We start from the raw sequence: 24,133 nt of genomic DNA, 5'->3' as shown, positions 1-24,133 counted from the left end.
TTAATTATAAAAATCATGCATATGATTAAAAAATATTACTATATCAGAAAAATAGACATAACACTGTTTCAAAAATCTTCATAGCAAAAATTGCTCACGTTTCAAAAAATATGTGCAAATTATGTTTAATAAGGAAAAATCATGAATCAATTTTTGAAGCAAATGAAGTCATATTATTAGAAATCATTCATTTCAGCCATCGTCAGTAATTGATTACCGGTAAGCATTCTTTTTATTTTTATGTTCTATTAAAAATATGTTATGATATCGTTCACTCGCTCCATGAAATGATGCAACGTAGCTTGGATCTCGTCAAATATTCTTTTAACCCTTGTGCTGTCCTATGACCCCACCCTTACATTGACGTGTTATTCCTATCATGACAAAGGTGGATAAAGGTGGAGAGGATTTCATGTAATCCATGGACACCAGTAAAGATCACAAATCATTGCAGAAAAAAGGTTCAGCGCACTGTCTAGTGGGTCTTAATGACCCAAATCCCAATGTTAAAGTGCCTAGGATAGCACAAGGGTTAAAAAGGTTATCCCTAGGTTTTTTCTTAGGGGCCATGGTCAGCTCTCTTTTTTTGAATCCACTTTTTAAGTCACTTGAAGACACTTGTATAGCCGCTGTGAGCCACATGCGTCCGTGCTGTAACCCAGAACAGGAAAAATACTTGTTTTTCTTTAAAAAAAAAATGAAATTATGTTTTTGAAATAACTGAAGTGCATGAAATTAATCTTGGCAAAAAGGTCCTTTTTTAAACTAATAAATACTTTGTAATAGTTACACCATTGTTTTGGTAAAAGAGACAAACCTTCACATAGTCTCGTTTTAGTCGGAGTCAGAAACAATGTTGCCTTATAACCTGTTTGTTACAGAACCGATATTTCAATTCCAGATGTGAAAGCTGTTGTACAACACACTAAGGCACCCCAGTGTGTTGGTAGATGCCGGCTTTTAAACTGCACATTGACAACAATTTAGACATTTCTCACTTCGTAGTCAGGGGACCCGGGTTTGTGGTTTTAAAAGGAGATTTTGATTTCTCTGACCGGAGCACAGCTCTCCAATTTGTGCCAGTTTATTTTAAACGAGCTTTGGCCCAGATAACAAAATTGTTTCTGCATTGTGCTCATACACAGCTCTTTCGTAGTTTGGCAGAACTTAAGCACAGCACACTGCTCTTTGACCGTGACTTCTTCAAGTAGCCCTTAGCCCACGCAGTCCCTTTGACTGCTTAAATCATACCCCTATCTTAATGCAATGCTGCTGAGGGGGCTCAGATTGACATCTTTGGGTCATAAAATTATTGGATATAAATTATTGGACCTAAATATTTAGTCAATCCCAAATACTTTAAGAAAGTAAGTTAACACAATTTTACAATTGAAAAACACAATTCTAAATTGGTAGGAAGATTTATATGTTTTAAATATTTTCTTTTTAATGAATAAAACCTTATGAAATATAAATATAGAATGTCATTCTTTTTATTTATGCTCGGAACACCCTCTTAGCTTTTCCCATTCTGTTTTCTTAGGTTTGTCTAGTTTGACATCAATTAGCTTCAGTTTGGATGACAAGTGTGATGTCAGGGGGATTTCAGGGCTGTGTTGAGAGGCATTTAAAAAAAAAAAATGAAAAACAGCGTTGCTACTTGATTGGCAAACATAATGAGTTGTGGGGAATCATTTAACAAAGAGCTTTTTCATTTCCTTTGTGCATTACTATTTCAAGAAAGTGCCACTTTGAAGCTAGCTTTTTTTTTTTCTTTTGGGCTGGCAGTTGTGTCCTCCTAGATCAATGCATTGTGTGGTGTCTCCAAGGTTGCCTCACTGTTTGGAAAACAGTAAAATTAGCCAAATACAACAAAAACAAACCTATTGTCATTGCATCTACACTTTTGGTGTTTTGGTGTGCTATCTTAGATGACCCCACCCTTACATTGACGTGTTCTCCCTACCATGACAAAGGTGGATGAAGGTGGAAAGATTTCATGTAATCCATGGATACCAGTGAAGATCACAAATCATTGAAGAAAAAAGGTTCAGCGCACTGTCTAGTGGGTCTAGATGACCCAACTCCCAATGTTAAAATGCCTAGGATAGCACTAGGGTTACTAAAAAGTGCTTTTCAACATTGTTTCTAGCATTAACACTTTCTGAAATACCCAGTCCAATAAAAATTGTGTGTTTTTTCCAACCATGTTCTTGTGTATTTTTCTAATAATAGAGGACATGTTTCCGAGTATTTCTTTACTCAAATCGTGGTGACAAATCGTGGCAGACAAAAAATGCTGTTTGAAAAATCTTGTAGTTGTGATGTATAAACTACATTGGCAGGCCACAAGCTCTCTCTACCGCTCCATTACGATGCATTCACTTGCAGACAAATAGGTCTACGTCTGTCTTTGTTTTCCTCGTCTGAGCTGGATTCCGGTTTAAAAGTGTACAGCTGGATAGCACCAATATTGCTCGCCATTTTTGTTCACCGTTAATGTTAGGTTTGGGTTGTGAGGGGCTATAGGCTTAGTGGGAGAAGATGTAAACAAAGGGATCATGGGAAATAAGTGGAGGGTTATTCCTAGCCAACAGTTCCACCCACAACTGAAAGGTGAATTTCTAATGAACTCTTGTCTTTCTGCAGAAACCGTGCCCTAAAAGACGATGGTTTTTTATTTTATTTTGGCTAAATGGTATAATCATAATTAAACAACTACTGGGAACACTTTTACAATAGAATAAAAAAGGATTGGAGTGGGACTTTAAAAGTACCATAGATGGCAACAAATTACAATCTACAATAAAAAAAAAGACATAAAATGTACTACATTAATCAACAAACAGAATGGCCACTTTAAATGAAGATTAATAAAGGGGTTTGGGGGATGACGAAGTGGCTATTTTTTTAAAGCATGTGTTCCACAGCAACCTATTATATAGTTGTTGCATCTCGACTGAGAAGCTTTGCTCTGGTTTTAAACTGAAACGTGCTGCAGGCAGCTAAAGCTGGATCAAGGCCTCTGGAGGAGTTTAGTTAGCAAATGCTCAGTCCTTCCAGACGGCTGTTTGCATGGCTGTGTCGATGTTTGTCTTTGGCTCTACTCCAGATGGGGACAGTTGTGCTGCTCCCATTGCTGAATAAATTCACCAGCTGCCAGGGCACAGGCAGCAGACCTCGTCAGACAGGGGGTTAACTGTTGTGCTGCTTTTCATCCCCTCGTTTTCAGCTTCGGTCTCTGCCCAGATTATCGGAGACATCTGGTTTTGAGCACCTTGTTTGTTCGTCCAAAACTGATTTAGGTTTTAAAAGCAGGTATAAACTCTAATCTGTGCTCTGTAATGCCTACCTTAGTGGATATAAGCGACTGGTTAAAGTTCAATTGTGTTATTCAAAAGCTTCAAGTCATCTGATAACATTTTGATGTAGTGAAGTCACAGTGCTGCAGCATTTTGTTAGAAAATCCACTCACAAATTCAATAAAACCTGAACCTGCATTACAACAAACAACTCCCAGCACTTTTTGAGCAACACTTAGTCACTTTGTAAGTATTTCTGTGATCCAAAATGATTATTGTGTTTGTACACAGCCAGACTGTAGTGCACGTCCACTCACCTGCCTAACTGCAAACCATTTTGTGAGGTGTAGCAACTCCTTGACACACTCAGGGGAAGAGGAAAAAGACAATCAGCTGCACAAACAGCTGGAGGGCTTAGGAAGGGGTAAGAAAAACCAACAACTCACTAAAGAATTTCACAAATAATCAGAAGACTCTGGAGTTCCTGACTTTGGTAACAGAATTTTAGACCTTTACTAATTGAACTGTGGTGCCAACTGGTAACAATCTTCCTGATTTTAGTGGTTTACTAATGAATGTCAACTGTAGTTGGCATTTGGACGACAAAATCAACAAAACACTCAGGCTACAGCCACAGTGCAGACACCGTACGACTTTAGTGAATTATGGCAAAGACAAAATGTGAATGAGAATGTGATTTTATTGTAAATACAATTAAAAGGTACACATAGAAACACAAGGACTTTATTTAAGATGGTCTTCTAGACAATTCTTAACATTAATTGGATTAAATTAGCTAAATTAGCTTCTGTTTTAGAGTTGAATTCTAGACTTTTTGTTCCTAACTCTGTAGGTTGATTTTGCAAAGTATTACAGCCACTAAATAGTCAGATCTGTTTAGCATTTAGAATTGTGACAGCATAATCAAATGGTAAGTTAATTATACCGTTCAAAGTTTAGTTTGTAATTGATTTTTTTAAAGTTGGGTCAGTGTCCTAACTATTAAATTTATTCCATGAATAGATTATACGGATTAAGTAATAAACGGGAATACAAATAAAGATGATCTATAATAAAAAGTAATAGATGCACATGCCAGATTAAAATGAGAAAATTCCAATAACATTAAATGAAAATATTTCAGAAAAATACGGGTATAGGATTAGAAAACAAAATTAAAGAGTGAGGATTATAAAAAGACTTGATAAAGTTATATTTGGTTTTCTTTAAAAAAACAAATTGGCATAGCAAGGAGTGGAACACCTGGTCAAACCAATCTTTATGGAGTGCAGAAGCAGATTCTAGTAAATCTGACAACTTTTTCATTTCAATAATCATATCTGTGTAAATAAAGGCAGAGCTATAGGAAAAAAACTTTCTGAAAAAGTTTAAAATTGTGAGCGATCAGCTTTTTTTTTCATTTTACAGACGTTTTTTGATAGTAGTATCATCAAATATTTCAGTCAAAGTATTTATTTTATTTTATTAATTTTGTCACCACAATCATCTGTTCTACCTGACAAGTAACTTCTATAAATAATGTTGCCTCCTTAGAAAGTCTATTGGAACCGTTTTTTTTTGGTCACATGTTAAGATGAGTGAGCAATAATGATCTATGTTGCAGATAATTTGTCAATATTAGAAAATACAAATCTTACAAGGCTCTGAGTTTGGCCAGAAGAGCCTCAACATCTGATTCTCCATTGGCGTTGAAGCTGCTGACTGCAGAGGAGGAAGGCTGGAGGGCTTCTGCTTCCACCTCCACCTCTTTCTTGGTCCCTTTAAGCGTCTCCCTTTCCACCACCCTCTCCCTTTCCAGACCGTAGTTTTGACCTGGAGGGTTCCTGTTCCTGCGACCTGACTCTATAGACGAGGATGCCTGAGACTTGGCGGCAGATGGATGGCCCTCAGACTCGTTACGGGACTCCTTGGCCGACGAAGCTTTCCCCGCCGCTGCCAAGCTGGCATTTACATTCTGTCGAGAGCAAGACCTTTGTAATGGTGGCTTGTTGTTTTCTGTGAGTGAATAAAACAGAGGCAAAGCTGTGATTACAACAATGAGAATGGAGAGTGAGAAGGTGGAGCTGTGTGACTGACTAGTAAAATGAATGAAGGGCAAAGAGGTTAATCAGAATTCAGATGAAATTACAAGGAGAAGCAAGCGTCTAGTGACAGCAGTGACAATCATTGAGAAGCAAAAACAAAAAGTACTCAGAAAGTAATGGGCGCTCTAGCTGCAATAAGGGCATGCAAAACAAATGCACATGCAACAAGCACACAAAAAGGGTCAGCATCCACACAAACACCTTTGTGTACACACACCATTGACGACAGAATCCCCACATCAGGCCGTGGCGTGCAGGTTGCTCTGTGTTAAAATGGATATGGCTCATCAACAAAAACTCAATAGAATTTTTTTTGTGCCATTTCAAGCTTCTGGACCTGAAATCACCTTCCATCCACCCAACTCCCCATCCCGTGTTTCTCCCTTCATCATCATCTATTCTTGTCCTCCTGGTCTCTGACTCAGCTCTCAGCTTCAGTAGAAGTCCTGTCCATCTTTTTTTTTTCCTCCACACATAACACCATGAAGACTGGGGGAGAGTGACGCCCACATGCCAAAATCAGACCTGTCTTCTGAATTATAAACCCTCTGAGTGGATCTTAGACTTCATCGTCAGTGCACTGGAATGAGAGGCCAAATCCATATTCATGTGACCTTGAGTGTGAGGCTGAGGGGAGAGCCGCCGCTGCATTTAAAGTTTCCTGAGCCTGCAATGTCTGGCAAACAGGAGTCAACACAGCGGAGCAGAACCAAGCGACCCGCTCTGTCAGCCAATCGGTAATGAGTTTGGAGCGTGGCCAGTCAGTCATGACAGTGTGTTTTATGGGGCGAGCGGAAGAATGACAAGGAACGTCCCTGAACAAAACCTTTTACAAATAAATAAGGATAAAAGGAGAAGGCAAGAAGATCCTTGCAGCAAAATGATGCCAAGAAAGGCAATGACCAAAAAAAAAAAAAGACATCACGATGGGCTTTAAACAAGAGTGGAATGCTCTTCTTTGCTGGTGTAACTGAAGATCTCAATCTGCTCTGATGATCAAACCCTGTCCACTCCTCTTTCCTGTAGCTACAGTCGCAATTGTAACAGCTAACAATTTCTCCCTGCTGCCTAGCTGTGTGCACGCAATTTCCCCATCCCTCTCTGCTCCTCTGTCCTCCCTCTAAAAACTATCATTGGTTTTCATCCGAGCCCCAAAAAAACACATATTCTTAGCAGTTGACACACACTGTAATTCAGAGCTGATGCTGCAGGAATAATCAGTCAGATTATCAAGTATTAGCATTCTGATATCTTATTTACAATTCTCTAACCCGACTCTAGGAAGACAGCAAGGTAGTCTGAAAACAATTGTTGTGAAAAATACATACATTCTTAGAATCCATTTACATTTATGGAACAGTGGGAAGTCTTTGATGTATAAACATAAAAAAGTACCAAGTCCTAAATTATGGGATGCATATTTGCGCTTAAAAAAAAAAAAAGGTAAAATAACATATTTTTAAGATGCATTTCACCCCTTCCAAACGAGGCTCTTGGCCTTTATGATCAAAGAGCTGGGAAGTTGAGTTTGGTTCCACTCCTCTGGCCTGTGACACCTTTGGCTCGTTCTTTGAAGCCTTACCGGCTTTATCTGAGCTGTAATGCATGTCAGAAAGATGTAAAACATGCTTCATGTCGCTGGATGAACTCCTTTTACTGACAGCTGACAACAGTTACATAGAAGAGCCAGTTAGCTCAAATGTATTTACATTTCTGCCTACTATTTAACAAGTTCAAATGGTAAATCGTTTTCTTGCACAGATGGAGCTTGAATAAAGCAGAGTCTGACCTTTTGGTCCATATACTAACTGGCATTCCATTAGCTGCCAAGAATGCTTCACTGGTTTTGCATTTCTTAAATGTTCATAAATATTTACAAAATAAAATAAATGAAGCAAGACTTGGAAAACAAATAAAACTCCAAAAGTCATCAAATGAAAGATAAATCCAGCAGTGCTACATTGGTTCACGGGTTGATCAGAATAAGTTTGAGGTGACGTTGTGGACGAGTGCCCACCCTGAGACTGGAAGGTTATACCGAATATTCTGAAAATGGGACCCAGTGCTTCGCTGCAAGATACTAAGCATTGAGTTGTTGGGTTTAGGGGGTTAAACCACCAAATGGTCCCTGCGTGTGTCTGTGTCTGCAGATCAGCGCTCCCCCATGGGATGAGTCAAAGTCTCTACTCAAATACACCTGTCAGGACACCAAGGAAAATAGATGTTCACCATAACCCTTTAACACAGGAGCTTTTGTTCCAGTGTTGATGTTCTTGCAAATACTGTAACCCTTCAATTATTTACTCAATTAACGTAATTCCAGCAGGATCTGAAGTGGAGAAAAGCAACCTTGCACTGATATGCAACCCTTCACAGTATTGAACTGCTTCCACTATCAACGAAAATCAGCTGATGCTGTGGCGTTTTGCAGCACTTTTCGTAACGATGAGTTATCAGAATCAGACTTAATTTATTGATCCCACACGTAGGAAATTTGTTCGTTACCATAGCAACTGACATCAGAGGGAAAAATTGACTAAGAATACTCTAAAAGACAAGAAAAAAAATAATGTAGCGTAAATGCAAACAACAAGGTGGTATAATTTAAAAAGCTATTTACATGTTGGTGTAAACCCGAAAAGCCGCTTTTCTTAACAATAGAATGCGGATTCACATTGACAGGATAAACGGTCAGTGAGTTACTGTATGCCAAAGAGCGCGTTGTCCGGGTGTCACCAGCAACATCTATGGTGTTAAAGGCTAAACTGGAAAAATGAGAAAACCACTTTTAAATGCTGTGAAGGCATTTCACAGCATCTCAATTGTTTGTTTCACTTTAAAATTTTTAAGGAAGGTTATTGGGCCTCTTTTTTATATTTCCTTTTTTAAAATTGTCCTAAAGCACAAGCAGATTAAGGCAATTAGGATACTTCCCTGTAATTCTTGATGAGTAGTAGAAGCCCTCCATTATTCCATCTTGAAAAACACAGTCCATGATTATTTAATGCTCCATTTTCTTTCCCTTAAAACATCTTGTTTTTCCTTTTTGTATGTTCCCTAACATGTTTATTTTTTTCTTTTTAACACAGCCTTTTGTTCAAAAACAGTAATGTTTGATGATATTTTGCAGTACTTTACTGCAGACATATTGAAAATCTGACACTGCATCACTTTCTCTTTCCTACAGTCAAGCAAAGCTGCCACTGTGTAGTATTTATCAGTAATCTAGGACTGCAGCAACACAGTCAACATATAAGATAGAGGAAGGGACCCCTATTTTCCAGAAAGGATATCAAAAACATAGCGATTGTGCTTAGCTACCACTCTATCAAAGTTCTTAAACAGACTCTGTCCTTTGCTTTGCTGTTTGGTACAATGAAAAAGCAAAAATACGATAACAGAGCTGACATCCAAAAGCCAGTCATTTCCTAGCTTTGCTGAATAATGTGCCTTTACATTGTGATGGCTAAAGCCCGGAACCTTTCCCCGGTGACCGACACAGGTTCAGCTACAAAACGAAACAAGACAAATCGAAAACCAAACAGATATGCTGCTGTTTTTAGTGGTTAAGGATGTCTTCAGGATTTCATGGAGCAAGAGTGTTATCTATCTGTAATTACATTTTTTTTCCAATGGAGAAGAAGAAGCAGATCTTATTTTTGTATTTGCAAGAACTTGCGTGGATGATTTGTAATTTTCTCCTTGCCGGATCACTTGGTTCATTTGCCTTTTTAAACACAGATGCAGATCAGCCGTGCCTCTCATCTCTGCTTTCTCTCATCTCGTGTGAAGTTTTACTGTATTTGATCACTTTAACGAGAGTAGTCATGCAGCCAGGAGACCCCCCCCCCCCCCCCTGATGAGTGACTGACAACAAGTTAAAGTTGCTAAGATCAAAGACACATTTTTTCATTTGTCATAAATCAAAACACAGCAAGATGGTTTGGCAACATGCTCTGTGATTTGGTGTCTGAAGGATGACTGCGTTATGCATCCACACGTTCAGAAGCAATCATAAATGACTTAACTATATATTGTCATTTTGCTTAACTTTTTTTTTTTTAGACAATTCTGATAGCTGGCGCAACCTATCAAAAAAATCATAGAAAAAAACTGTTTTAGAAAAAGAGAAAAAAGGTGAAAACAAGCACTACAGCCCAAAACTTTGTCTTTTGAATGGACGTCCCATTACTGGGATCGAACTAAAAATACAGAAACCCTCTTCCCCCCACTGATAGAAAAGTAACTCATCCCTTTGGTAATGAGCATTAGATTATGTCATGTGTTAGATTGCATCATTTTGAAGAGAGCTATAATTGTATAGTGTTCATGAAATAAAAAATGAAAGAAGAGATATATTTGAGCATTGTGTGTTTTAATAAAACATTCATCACGTGCCAGAGTTCCCCAGCAAGGCTTCTAAAAGGCAAATACTGGCAGACAGCTTGTTAACTTCCCCTGTGTGCTTAGGGCTGGCTGTAATTAAAGTTCATTACTTGGCAATGCACCAGTCCCTGTCGGTGTGTCCCTTGTTTGCTGGTTATAGTCAACTGTGTGTTCATATTAAACTGTCAACCTTCTCTCTTCCATAGAAAGCATCAAAAATAATTTCAAAAGAAGTGAGACGAGTAGTGAAATGAGAGTTCAAAAAAAGCAAGAATGAAACAAAAGTGAAAGAGAGACGATGACAATTGAAACAAAAAACAGCAGCTTAGTCGTTTTCTTTGATTGATTGGAAATGTTGTCTTTGAGAGAAGTGGGCCCTTCTTTTTTCAGTGTGAAATTTAATAAATACTCACAAAGCTTTTTGTTGTGAAACTCAACAATCAGATTTGTCAATGAAGAAGATTTAGATTTTTTGTTGTTTTTGTAAGCTACAATTAAAATATGTCACAAAAAATAACCAAAAACATTTGCTATTGTTTTTGATATTTTTATCATTTGGGGTTCCTAATATTACTTTTCTTGTATATTACTTGTACTTCTTAGAAGCGCTTCGCATCGGACGGTTCAGGCTTCCACGGCGTGCGTTAAAAAGTAATAAACGTACACTTCGTCGGCCATTAACCCTTGCTTAATACATTTCCTGGTTTCTATACATTCCGCCTCTCACAGTTGAGTATCTATGATGAACATTACAGACCAAACTCATCTCTTTAAGTGGAACAACTTGCAGTATCAGTGACTGACAAATACTTGTTTGCCTCACTGTCAGTGTTTTATATTTATCATATGTGGAGAAAAAAATTGATACCACTGTTTAAATGATTGACAAACCCACAATGATCACTGAAATACTCTAAACCTAACATATGTCTATGCATATAAAAATGCCTAATATTCAAACAGCCCTTACAAATTATTGTTCAGCATAATTTCCAATTCATATTGGACAAAGATGATGCTATGCTAAATATTTTGTTGCACAACTATTTGAGGCAATGCCTGCCAACAAATACTTTTTTCACCTGTCAATAGGGATTATTGGTGCACTTCTAGAAAGTAAATGGCTGCCGTCACCTCATGTTGAAGGTTGTCCAGACAGCACGGTCAGCTCTTTTCACAAAGGTTCAGTAGGATTTAGATTAAGGCTCACCGACAGCCTTTCCAGAATGGCACAATGTTTTTCTCTTAGACACGCTTGGGTGTTCTTAGCTGTTGGAAGACCCATAACTTGTGAATGAGACCAAGGTTTCTGAAACAAGCCAGAACATTTCTCTCCAGAATGCTTTGATGATCTTACTGTAGTAACAGAGACTCAGGACACCCTGTGCCAGATGTAGCAAAGCAGCCAAGACCATATCACAGTAGGGACAGTATTCTTTTTTTGGCATGCATCTTTTTAATCTCTTACACAGCCCTGCTTCTTTTTATGTGGTTCTAGAGATGTTAATTACCATTATTTTTTTTTCTGGTAATGATCCATTTGTCTTCCTTTTATATGATCCTGTTAAAATAACTATTCCAAAAATAACGTTTGATTTTCATTGGTTAATTACGTATTTATCAGTACTTTTGTCAGTTTAAAGTTATTCCAATGACCACTGTTTTGTTTTTCATGAACAGAGCAGCACCATGTGTGCATCTGGAGAGTAAAGGAGAGAGAGAAAGGGAGATGGATGTCTCTCAAGTTGTCTGCCCCTGAGTTTGAACTCAAGTCACTATCAGGTTCAGTCAAGCATGACATTGCATTAATACGCTTTAATGGATTCAACAATGCTTCCACATCTAGCTTGCCAGTAGTGCTGCTACATTACAGACACAAGCTCACTGCAAATTCTCCACTGAAAACAAATTAGAAAAGGATTTTCTTCTAAATAGGAAAAAAGGACTCTGTTGGAATAACTTTAACAATTATTTTCTGGATTCATTTCTAGTTTTGCTTTTTTTCTTGTAAAATCCCCCTTTTCTTTCTTTCATATGTGAAATTATTCCTTTTATTTAATAAAAGAATAAAAACAATAGATGAGAAGAAAAAAATACAAATGTCTACATGAAGATTGCACAATGAAAAATATTAGGAAATCTTTTTTATAGCTGTAAAATGATCATTTAAAAGTAATTATTGTTACTTTTGCCTAGATAATATGAAAATCTGAAGAAAAAATAATAATTGCCTCTATTATTTTGGTAGAGAATGCACCTGGCAGATGGTTATTGAAACCCAAGCTCTCACTCCCGTTTTAAACTAATTATTTGTACATGCAGGGTAATGAACTGAGAATGTAGCTGTATGCAGGGACATCATCACTTCCTGGGGTCTCTCATTTGTGTATGTGTGCCACACAAACAAAACAGCCAACATCAGACACAAACAAACACAACATGACTGACTCCCATCACTGCAGAGAAGCAAATACGTGCGGTATGAACACAAATGAAGTACAGTCGGTGTACTGTGCTGCACCTGGCATGAATTAAACATGCCTTGGATTCAGGCCCCGCTACCTGTTGTTGTTTGTGTGATTACTGCTGGTCAATATCCCCAGCAGTCGCAGTCTGGTGCATTTGAATTCTGCCCCCCAGTCACTTTGCGCCAAGTGAGGGGCTTCTATGAGCTGCTGTCTTTAGCAGTGTATACATGTCACACACAGGGAAAGAGAAATATTGATTCTTTAGAAGCTTCCAGACGTGAAGAGCAATCACAAATGGATCATCAAGACAAACGGAAGAATATATTTGTGCACAAGCTTTGAATCAGGTGTCTTGAAGGATTCAAAAAAACAAAAAAAAACATCTGAATTACAATTTGAAACTCAGCACTGACCTGGAAAGCAAAACTTCAAGAAAAAAGACACTCTTACATAGGAGATTTAAGTCCTGTAGGGATATTTTTTTTTACATGTCTATTTCAACTGTATACCCAACATTGACATGTTTTTCTATGCCTGCTTAATAATGTCAGATTGGAAATGAGTTTTTTTAAGTTGTTCAATCATATTCACTCTCTAGAAAAAAATATGAGTAGATAAAATATATATAAAAAACAACACTGACCACATTTTAGTAAAGAACTTTGCATTGCTAGTGAAACCTTTCTGTGCTCCAACATCCTTATTATCCTGTTCTGTTGTCAGTGAAGACATTTTTCAAGACACAGCAGGTGCTTTCAGTGTCAAAGGATGTATTAAACATTAAAAAATGTTTTAAACATAAAAGTCAAACACTCTTTTTTTATTGAACAGAGACATACTCAATTGACAGTAAAGAACATTAGATCAGATGCCTTTCAGTGGAATCCCTATAAAAACAGTAGAAGGGTTAATTAATTTAAAAAAAAAAAAAATCATTGTTTTTTTTTAAATTGTTTTTAATTTTTTACCTTATAACTAAATAACACATTTGAATAATTTACCACTAAAACTATGGGACATTAGGGCACAAGTCTGTGGTCAAATACTGGTATCTGTGGAATGCCATTAAGATGAGGGGCAATAATAAATTGATCATGCCGACCAAATCCGACTTGAACAAATCTTATTTAAATTCATGTATTAACATCACTTTTTTTTCTGATGTCAAATCCTATTAAATTACAAAAATAATAAAATGAACTTTTTTCTAAATATTTCCTTTTTTTTTTCTAAATATTTCCTTAAGGGGGCTGCACGGTGGCGCAGTGGTTAGCGCTCTTGCCTCACAGCAAGAAGGCCCCTGGTTCAAGTCCCGGCTGGGGGATATGAAAAATACATCAATTGGGGACCTTTCTGTGTGGAGTTTGCATGTTCTCCCCGTGCATGCGTGGGTTTTCTCCGGGATCTCCGGCTTCCTCCCACCGTCCAAAAACATGCTTCATAGGTGAATTGGCAACTCTAAATTGTCCATAGGTGTGAGTGTGAGAGTGCATGGGTGTGTGATTGTGGACGTTCTACCCTGCGACAGACTGGCGACCTGTCCAGGGCATCCCCTGCCTACGCCCAAGTGGCCGGGATAGGCTCCGGCAACCCCGTGACCCCGAAAGGGACAAAGCGGTACAGAAAATGAATGAATGAATGAATGAATGAATGAATGACAATTTCCTTAAGGGAAGGAAAAAAATACTAGGATAGTAAAAATTATCGGTAAATTTAAGTTTCTAATTGGTTCAGTTATGAAGACAGGTTTTACTTAAAGAACAAGGAAGACTGCATACACACTCTGTTTGGATTACTCAGCAGCAGCTCTTCATTTGGCTGAATCTGGTCCATAAAAGCACTATAAAGCACAATAGAAATATTCTGTCCCACTGCATTAAAAGCTGATAAATGATTTCCGCCTCCAAGACAAGACGTTCATGCGTTTTTTTTTTTATTCGTTCTGAGGTGTTTGTTCTGCGCCATTGTTTGGACTGCCATCTGCGGGGTTCTGTTTAACACTCAGGCCGACTCTGACAGATCTCAATATGCAGAGCTAGCCCTGCCAAACAGACTTATGAATTCCAAACAGCCTGGAGTCATGCTCCATATTTCATTGAAGCTGAATATTTAAAAAGATCAACCCACTCAAAACCCTATAAAATCTATCGTTCTGGGGGCCTGTGTCCTAAAAATAAAATCGCTTCTGCCATATCGCATTACAGACAGCCACATCAGCCACCATCTCTTAAGCATTTTCCTTTCTATGTTCCCCTTTTTCTCTCTGACAAAACCCATCTGGTAACCAGCCTGTCTCCATCAGCACAGCTTTTGCTCATTCAAACAATTGAACACTTTTTTTTCCTGCCTCCTTTATCCCATTCTCTTCTTTTTCCCTTTTTCCGCTGCTGTCTGGAAACCACTTTTTTTTCCCCATTGTGCTTTTTACCCCTCAGCTGTCCTTCAACCTCTCGTCTTCCTCAAGACTCCAGACCACCACCAGCCAGAAGTGAGAGAAAAAGAAAAAAAAAGTTTTCTTCTTAAAGAAAAATGGGGACAGGTCTCATTTTAAAAAGTGAGCAAATAAGATCATTTGTAAAACCGCACTAAAATTACTTGACACATTTCAGTGGAAAGTGCCTCTGACAGCACAAGACATCTTAAGATCAAAGTGGTCTGGGCTCTAATTCAAACAAAAAAGATCAACACTGGCTTGTCAAAATGTGAGAAATGGAGAGTCTACCAAAAGAGAAGCCACATAAAGTTGAATTTCACCCCTACGGTGTCGACAACAGGCCTCTGTATAAATTTTGCAAGGTTTTAAAATAACGATAAGTGTCCATTCATCTTGATACCTCTACTGTCAGCACATCTGTTAGTCATTTATGTCACAGTGTATGAAGGAAAACTGTCAGCAAAAAGAACATTAGAGCTCATGCTGCAAATGTCACCAGTGACTGATTAGATACACTCAAACTAACCTGATTCATACATCTAAATTCAGGAATAGGCCTACGTTTCATAGTTACTGGAGATGTAAAGCCTGCTATTTAGAGGAAAATGGCTATTGCACCCTTGCAACCTTTCTGGCATTTAGTGATGAGACACTCTTGTAAAATAATATGAATGCATACATTCTCACACAAGGAGATTTCATAAGTCTCAAAACAACGCATTAACCACTTGAGAAAACATTGTCTACACCTTGTTCCTGCAAGCTTATCTTTATATCTTCCCTTTACTTCTCAATTGATTGATTTCTAGTAGAAAAGAAACAACTAAGATATTAATTTGTTTACAAAGATCTTTCAAGACTCATAAGGTCAAACATACACAGCTTTAATTGGCTTAAAATATGACAAAAAAAATAATTTTAGTGGGAATGAAACATTTGGTCAAGTAGAAAGTTTAAACTTTAACCCTTGTGCTATCCTAGGTAATTTAGCATTGGGAGTTGGGTCATCTAGACCCACTAGACAGTGCGATGAACTTTTTTTCTTCAATGATTTGTGATCTTCACTGGTGTTCATGGATTACATGAAATCTTTCCACCTTTATCCACCTTTGTCATGGTAGGAAGAACACGTCAATGTAAGGGTGGGGTCATCTAAGATAGCACAAGGGTTAAGTGGTCGGTGAAGGTTCTCATTTAGCTGAGTGACGTCTTAAAGTTGAATCATAGCACTTGGACTTAAAAGTCTTCTTTCCTGAAATGTTTTAGTCATCACTCATCCAAGAAGATATGAGTGATGATAGTGAGGAGTAAAACATTTCAAGAGAGAGGATTTGGAGAGATTTGTACGAGATTGAATGCAGCATCATCGCAAGATACGTTTTATAATGCTATCATTATATATATATATATATATATATATATATATATATATATATATATATATATATATATATATTTACTTTTGGTCTGTACTGTATATACATATATATTCCTTTTTCAAATATCACTTTTTCTACAATTTCTTTTTAAATGAACAAGAATTGCTAAATGCCTAATTTATGCTTCTACTTTAATTTGTTCAGATCTCCTTCCTGATGAATAAACATGGCACAGACATGCACACATACACATCCACAGATGTCTGTGGGCTGAAAGCATGTGCATACACCCTCACACCAGTTGGCAGTGGGGGAAATAAAATCAGATCAAATCAACCCATACCAGAATTAGAATTGAGACACAGTAACAAACAGCACATCTTCAGTAAATAAGGGAACAAAACTGCTAGATCTTTATTCCACGGCTTGGGGCATATTGAAGACAAGTATTTATTCCTACAGAGGCTGGGGGACATATGAGGAGGAGACACTGTTGAGAACAACAGGGACTGACACCATCCCATTTTTGTGGTCCTCTGTGTAAATTGAACTCTTTGTGCAGCTGCTTCTAAATTAAAGCTTCCACAGAGATAATTGCAACATTTGTTTGGAGAATAAGTGAACTGGTGTAAACCCCACATTTTGATTTCCTGGCTGCTCTATCTAGGAAACACAGCAGTAGGTTCTCATTCGGGCCTTGAAACAATCCGGCAGAAAATGATGGTGAATGTTACTGGCACAATATGTTTTTTTTTTTTTTTTTCCAAACCATGGTTGAGGGGCTTCAAAAGCTATCAGAGGCTTGCACACAAGGTTTGGGAAGTGCCTCGGCATCATGTGGAGAATAAATCCTCAAGTGCCATATAAGTGCGAACAATGGTCTTCATTCTCAGTAGTTGGGTTGTGTGAGCCATCAGGAAGAAGAAAGTAAACTCACATGGCATCACTACACTGCTCTAGGCTAATATCGCTATGCTCTCCTGCAACGAGTGCAGCTCACTGACATATCAATGCAATTAGAGTCATGGCTCTGTCCCAGTGAAGGTCAGCTAGCAGCACTCAGAATAACACAGAGACAGCAAACTAGTAATAGAGAAAGGACGGCAGGCTGAGATAAAACAAATTAAGTGACAGGACAGCATGGCTGAGTTTAAGTCTGCCTCTGTCCAGGGGCCTCTTCCACTTACTCCCACACTGGCCAAGCAATTAAAAATACATGCATCAATGATCTATGCCACTCTGAAAAAAAGGCAATCTTAGAACCTCAAATCAGACAAAGACGGGACAGTGCGGCAAGGCAAAGATTTAAAACAAAATGTTTTTTCTTTTTCTTCTATTTTGTCGTTAATTACACTGAAGGCATTAGGTTGTGTCAGACTCGTAGATTGCTGTTATAATTTAAATATAGCAAGACACTAAGGATACAACACTTTGGTCAAATTCTCAAATACAATGGCGACTCCAAAATCAACCCCCCGGTGAAAAGAAGACCTGCTTTAAAGGCTGTGCTAAAGCAGAAAAGTTGTGGGATTCCTCCAAAGTTGGTATTTAATCATGATCAGTATTTATTACAAGGAAACTTCCTTTAAGATTGACTAATGAGGCTGTAGAAAGTTAATACTAGAATTAGACCAAGACCCACACAGAGACAAACCCAGTCCCTAACCGCACCAGCCTTAACCCATACTAAGACCCAACTCTTTATCAACAACAACACAACAGTTTCAATTGCTTTAAGATGTGGTTTGTTGTTGTTGTTAGTTATTTTTAACAACAGTTTTTATTACCTCAAAGTAAGATTTTGCCTCAAAAGTCAAGTATTTTGTACATTTAGCCTATGTTTTGCAAAAAGTGTTTTGCTGTCTAGTGTGTTGTGTGTTGACAATAGAGTCTTCATTATCATTATGACCTCAAAGTGAGCTTTTGACTCAAGAGAAAAGTATTTTGTGTATTTAGCCTATATTTTGATAATTGTGTTTGGTGAATTGGCCTAATGTTTCAGAAAGTCTGTTTTAACAAATGTAAAAAACTGTAATAGTTGATACAACAAATCTATTGACAACAGCTCTGTCAGCCAGTAGACCACCTCTGTGTTCCACAAGTGTCTCTAAGTGTGTGCTGAGAGAAATTACCAAAATATTAAATTTATTGGCTTTCAATTTCAATTCAGTGCAATTCAGATAAACATTAGTTCATGTTTTATGCATTTTCCATCAAAATCAATATTTCTGGCCATAAAAGCAATTCTAACATAACTAGCAGTTTAAACAAAACAAAGAAGGAACATTTATCGATAAAAATATCGATTCTTAGAATAAACGCTATAAAAAGCACTCTTTTTTTTGCCTCAAAACAAATGTTTTGAGGCAATATCTCATTCATAAACCCCTGAAGGAAAATTCAATGGGTTAGAACTTATCATTGGTTTAGCTCACCTAAGTTGTATCTGTATTGATGGTGAAGCACAAAAGTATTCCTTGCAGGTCTGGCCTAAGGGAAAAGTCAAACTCTTTAGTGTGAATCAGTTATCTCATCCCCCCTGAAAGCTCCCAAGGGGGCTATTCTGGTTCCCTTCAGACATCTCTCATGTCTGAACAGTCCATAGAGCCTACTGGTGTGGATATGGATAACACAATGAGTTAATATTCTAATTTATAGGCAGGAAAACAGTGAATGGAGAAAAGCTGCTGTTTTATCACTGCCAGACAGAGACTTAAAAAAACAAATAAGTGCACATCTATAGAATGAGAGCGCAGTGAATTGTGAACATTTGCCTACAAAATACTGATGATGCCCCAAAAAATAATAGTTGGTCATTTTAGCTTTGGCTCAAAAATTGTGCAGAGCAGATATTGAACAGGAAATGATAGTTGTAGGGTTAATCCTCTTTTGTACATGGTCACGCTTAAAATTACTTCTAAAGCCAATTTGAAGAGAAAAACCTTGACATACATAAAAGAAAAGATGTCTGGACATGGGCACACACGCTCATATACACAGACGGTGTGATGAAGTGAGATCAATGGGCTGGGCTTTATGTCTGCAGTTGCATCGATTTAAAATGGTTAATTCAAGGCAAAGCTGTGAGGAAATCACAGCCCAACCAATGCAAGCACTTCTGTATCAGTAAAGACTCAGAAGCACCTCTCAGTTTTTGAAGCAACCATTACTGTTTTCGCTCACTTTTAATTAGGTTTCCACTTTTGATGAGCATTAAAATTGTTTTTCATTGAAGCATGCAGGCTAGTTTAGATCATAAGAAGAATGTTACTTTTAGAATTTACATAAATATTTTTCCTTTTTATTTCAGGATGAACTTTTTTTTAACAGAATTGCAGAAATAAGAAATATCCTATTTTTACTGTTAGGTAATTGTTGTCTTTTTAAAACGTCATATCAACTCATAAAATGTACAGGTTTCCAGTAGAGTCTACAAACAGACTGGAATCAATAGTAAAAACAAACTTCATTTTCACTTTGAGCACATTAAGCACTGCTGTTTTAGATGTGCCAGAGGCAGAATGTGGGATACATACCTGTATTTTAAGACTGCACAGCAAACTCATTTATTCCGCTCAGTTAGAAGTACTAAAATAAGCCTCCATATGTGTTTTTTTTTTCCTTTAGTCAGCTAATGAAAAGAACAATCACTCAGTGTGAGCCATCAGGGCATACCAGGAAATGCCGGCAGCACAATTCTGATACCAGTAAATACTCAACAAAAAGAAAACTAAAAAATAGATCAAATATTTAATAAACACTAAGTTTATGAAACTGTCAGGGAAAAATTTGGTGTGAGAATGACATTGCAGCTGTGAACACATTCCGGTTGACTACTCCAGAAAGTTTATGTAAAAACATTGACTTTTGGCCACAGCGACCTCGTCCCAATTTGGCCTTAAGAAATAAAATGCTTTCTCATATTCACATGCTACTATTGACATACTGAGAAAAGCAGGAACTTCAAAACGCCCACCAAGCGACAACAGCAAGAAGCTTCAAAGAGGGCATATTTTCATATGGAAGAAATAATGATTTGTGGAGTTTGGATATAAAGCAACAGCCCGACTGTGTGAAGGGAGGTATTTATTGTGGAGACAGCAAGCATGCATGCCTTTTGCCTTACCAAAACATGCCATATTAGTAAATGAAACAAAAGAGTCAGACAGAAGCAATTATGCTCCACAGTAAACAGATTTGCAGGCAGATTCAGCTGGCTAAACGTCAACATTCGGATGAAAAGAGAGAATGCTGTCATTAGGGTCTACGGCAACTAGCAACAGCTGCATGTGGACAACAAAATGAACACAAGGGCAAAAATGCAGCTGTTTCCCTCCATGTTATTGTTATTACAGACTGACTGCACCAAATATACTGCATATAAATTCAATTCAATTGCGGCATTTTTGATTGGTTGAGATAAAAACTAAGTGTTTTACAAAAGATTATTGGAGCAAAGCAAACACACTTTGAATAAAGTAGTGCATTCTTTAAGAGGTTTTATTTTTTGGTCTATAAGTCAATTGAATTGAGCCTATTCAATCTTTGGTAATCACACCATTTATTAGAGAAACCTAAGTATATATGTGCAGCAATAATGAAAATTTCATATGCACAGAGAATATTGACTATGCAAGGGGAAGAGTCAGAGCAATGTAATATTCAAAACCTGACTCGGAATATATTAGAGTGGACAATTACAGTAGTCGCTGCGGTAACGCTCGGGTGTAGCTCTGGGCACGCAGACAGATCTCCTATCTGCCAAAACACTTGGTGCAGTCGCCAAATTCACCTCGTAATTGGAATCGCTCGATTTTTAGACACAATCAAACACATCCGAGGCCAGACACAAGATAAAAGAAAAAGAAGAAGTGGCTTACACTGCTTGCAAGATCCGTGAGTATTACCACTACATAACGTGGTGCACTTTCAGCATTAGTCTGCAGAAATAATCATGTTCAGACTGCTAGAATGTGCTGAAGACAGCTTTTGACTGATCACACAAATAATATCTCCAGGTTTTAAAGACGCGTTCCAGGAAAGGAAGAAAAAAGAAATTACCTTCCACTTAGCATCTCAAATCAACTGTTCTGGTAACTGTGCAGTTAAATATGCTAACTTCAAAGGTTCCCTTCCCGTTCCTCCCTTTAATAATACATAATTAAAAAAAAAAAGTTTGCTTTTGTTAATTAAACTGAATTGTGATCATTAGGTTTACAAACTACAAGCATGAGGTTTACTGTGCATGCAGTAAGGCACACACTTATAAACAGGCAAACCTGGAAAAGAACCAGAGCAATCAAACCAGCAATCTTCTGAAAACTGCTGCTGTGTGGTGTCGGTTGGTAACTGCTAATGGATCATTGCCATAGGTGGGTGGGGTAGTAAAAAAAGGGAGAAAGAAAGAAACCATGTTTCCCTCTCACCATTAAAACAAAATGCTGTGAGGAGGAAAAAAGACAGGATTATACGATAAAAGGTAAAGGACAGTCAGAAGGGAGTCATGTTTTTTTTTTCTTCTCTTTTTGCAAATGAATGGCTCCCTTTGATGGCACATATAGAAGAGGAATAACAGTTATTTTTGTATGCATGGACACACTTACATTGTACTGTATAAATCTGATTATTCTTGCAATAAAAACACGACACATAGTTCAGAGAACAAAGCTTACACTTAATAATCCATTATGCAATTCATTATCCACTGATACCTGACTCTAATCGTAACCTGATTATCATACCTAAAAGTTACGTTTGAAACAGCTGTTTATACAGTGTTGCAGTTGTAAAACAGTCCCAAGACAGACAGACAGTGTAAATAGACACCAAACGTACTAATGTTTCCTCCTTTGTGGCTCCTTCTCAAAATGCCGGTGGCATTTCATGCAAGACGACTGTGACGAATCGCGACAGTATCTCCCTTGTTACTACTCCTTCTCCCCCTCTTCCCCACCACAAATGTGTCATGCAGAAAGTTTGTCTGTGGCAAATGGGAGAAATGCCATTGTCTAAGAGGTTTGGCATTTGTACCTATTCAGAAAAATGATAAGGTCTCGACCATTTGTCTGCTGGACAGTAAAGTTGAACATGGAAATAAATAGACCCTGAGTTTTTGAATTGTACTTTTTAAAAATACATAAAAAATCACAATTTCAAAATACCAAGAAGAGTGTTCTTAAGAAATACATTTGGCATATTTATTAAGGCTGTAGAAAATGATGGAAAGTGAGGGGGAAAGAAGAGTACAAAGTAAATGCATCCAACCTGAAAAGTCACACATAAGGGGACAAGGAATATGGGATTTATATTTACCTGTCAACAGCATTTAGGTCTGTAAAGACATACAAAGCCTTTGCTTCAGGGCACTGGGACAATATTGGTCATGCTTTGAGTGCTTATGTGTGATTGATGAATCTTTAGAGTTCTGCAGTTTGTCATCAGACTGACTGCCATGCCATAACCAGGGCTGAGTCTAATGCTCCTTGAGAAATCCCAAACCTAAATGTAGGAGTTCACAGCCTGTCACCAGTAACTTTGTCAAAAAAAAAAAAGGTACCCAATTCTTTTGGCTCTGTTTTTAAAAACAAAATTCAAAAATTAATTTCTTTAGTTTAAATTCTTAACAGTTAAGAGAACGTCTACGTAAAGTGTTTTTGCAGCCACAGGTTTGCAGTAATGCAAAAAGCTTTCTAAGTTCTGGCGTGAAAAAAAAGAAAAGATTTTTTTTCCTTTTGCTAGACAACAAATACACGAGTACATTACTATGAGCTAAAATGTAAACAGTGAATTAATTGCAAAAGATGACAACAATAGCAAAGATTATATTATTACTGAAAAAGAACATATGTATTAAGCACTAAACAACTATATAGGTCAGTTAAGACTGCAAAGCAGAGGAAGAGTTTACACAGCTTTTTGAAATGAAAAATGACTAATGACTTTTAACAAAGGTTTCAAAATGAATGACTATCATTTTCATGATTCATAGATATTGTATTAAAAAAAAATGTATATGCACTTTTTTTGGTATTCTCTTAGAATAGATTTGGTTTATTCCTTATGGGGGAAAAAAACCCCAGATCAGATTACTTAATATTATTTTTTATTTTCCACATTCAAGTTTTAAGATAATATGGTCAGCCAAAATCTTGAGACATCACACTTTTTTTAAAAAACAAGTGATTTCTTTTTCCATTTAGGTTTGATGTCAAAACAATCCTCTTATAACTCTTCTAATTTTGACATCACTGACTCCTTTTCACAGACTATTAAATGCTAGTCACTTTGGGCTTGTGGATAGTTATCAGGAACACATACACTAAAATATTTAGAGCAATGATTCATAAACCAATGTTAGAAATGTTGTATGATATGGTACATAATTTTTAAATCCATTAATAAGCAACAAAAAATCTTTCTGTCCGGGGGAAGGAGAGGTTCAAACCCAGTTTCACTTTTCAACCAGACCACACTGAGCTTTTACAATTAGACTTGTTTTTACTTTTATATCACTTTTCCTAAATATAGTCAAAAAGTAACTCTTTTATCATCTAAACACTATTTACTGGCATCTATCAGTGTACATGTCTATGACAGCTGCCTACATCCCTATTGAATGTCAAAAAAAGGATAAACAATGCAAACGTGAAGGCTGAAAAAGAGAGTGAGAGGCCAATGCCCCAGATGCCTATTACCTGCCAGTTTGGCTGTAGCAGGCAGTGACCTTGTTTGCATGATTAGTAGAACCACTGAGGCATGATTGGCCCTGTAACATTATTCTCCCTCTGTCTTCTTTCTTGCTGTCATCTCTTATTTATCAATCTTGCCTTCCATCCCACTCTTTCCCTCTTTACAGTCTTTTGTTAATGGCAGATCAGTCAAAGGTGTCACTATATTGTAGTTCATCTTTACCAGCAGTCACGCTGTTTCAAAAATCTTTTTAGAGCAACTTTGCATGCTTTTTTTCTTTTCTTGGTACAGCGCATTGTATTCTGCACCCTGATTGGCTGTTGCCCTTGTCAATCAATCTCCTCTTAGCCATTCCTCCTGTACAGAATGC

The 24,133-nt window shown here is 37.4% G+C and overlaps 1 protein-coding gene across 5 annotated transcripts in view; it reads right to left on the bottom strand.

The window, feature by feature from the left end:
* Positions 1–3,982: 3,982 nt before the first annotated feature.
* diaph3 (diaphanous related formin 3) overlaps positions 3,983–24,133 on the bottom strand; it is a 125,168-nt gene continuing 105,017 nt past the window's right edge. For all 5 annotated transcript variants that reach the window (XM_023953384.1, XM_023953386.1, XM_023953385.1 and 2 more), the window contains one exon: positions 3,983–5,318. In XM_023953384.1, the coding sequence (XP_023809152.1) occupies positions 4,957–5,318 (362 nt within the window). In that variant the 3' untranslated portion in view covers positions 3,983–4,956. The remainder of the gene's footprint in view (positions 5,319–24,133) is intronic.

The sequence above is a fragment of the Oryzias latipes genome, chromosome 3, assembly GCF_002234675.1.
Source record: "Oryzias latipes chromosome 3, ASM223467v1".
NCBI classification, from domain to species: Eukaryota; Metazoa; Chordata; class Actinopteri; order Beloniformes; family Adrianichthyidae; genus Oryzias; species Oryzias latipes.
This window is presented reverse-complemented; position numbering and strand designations above follow the sequence as displayed.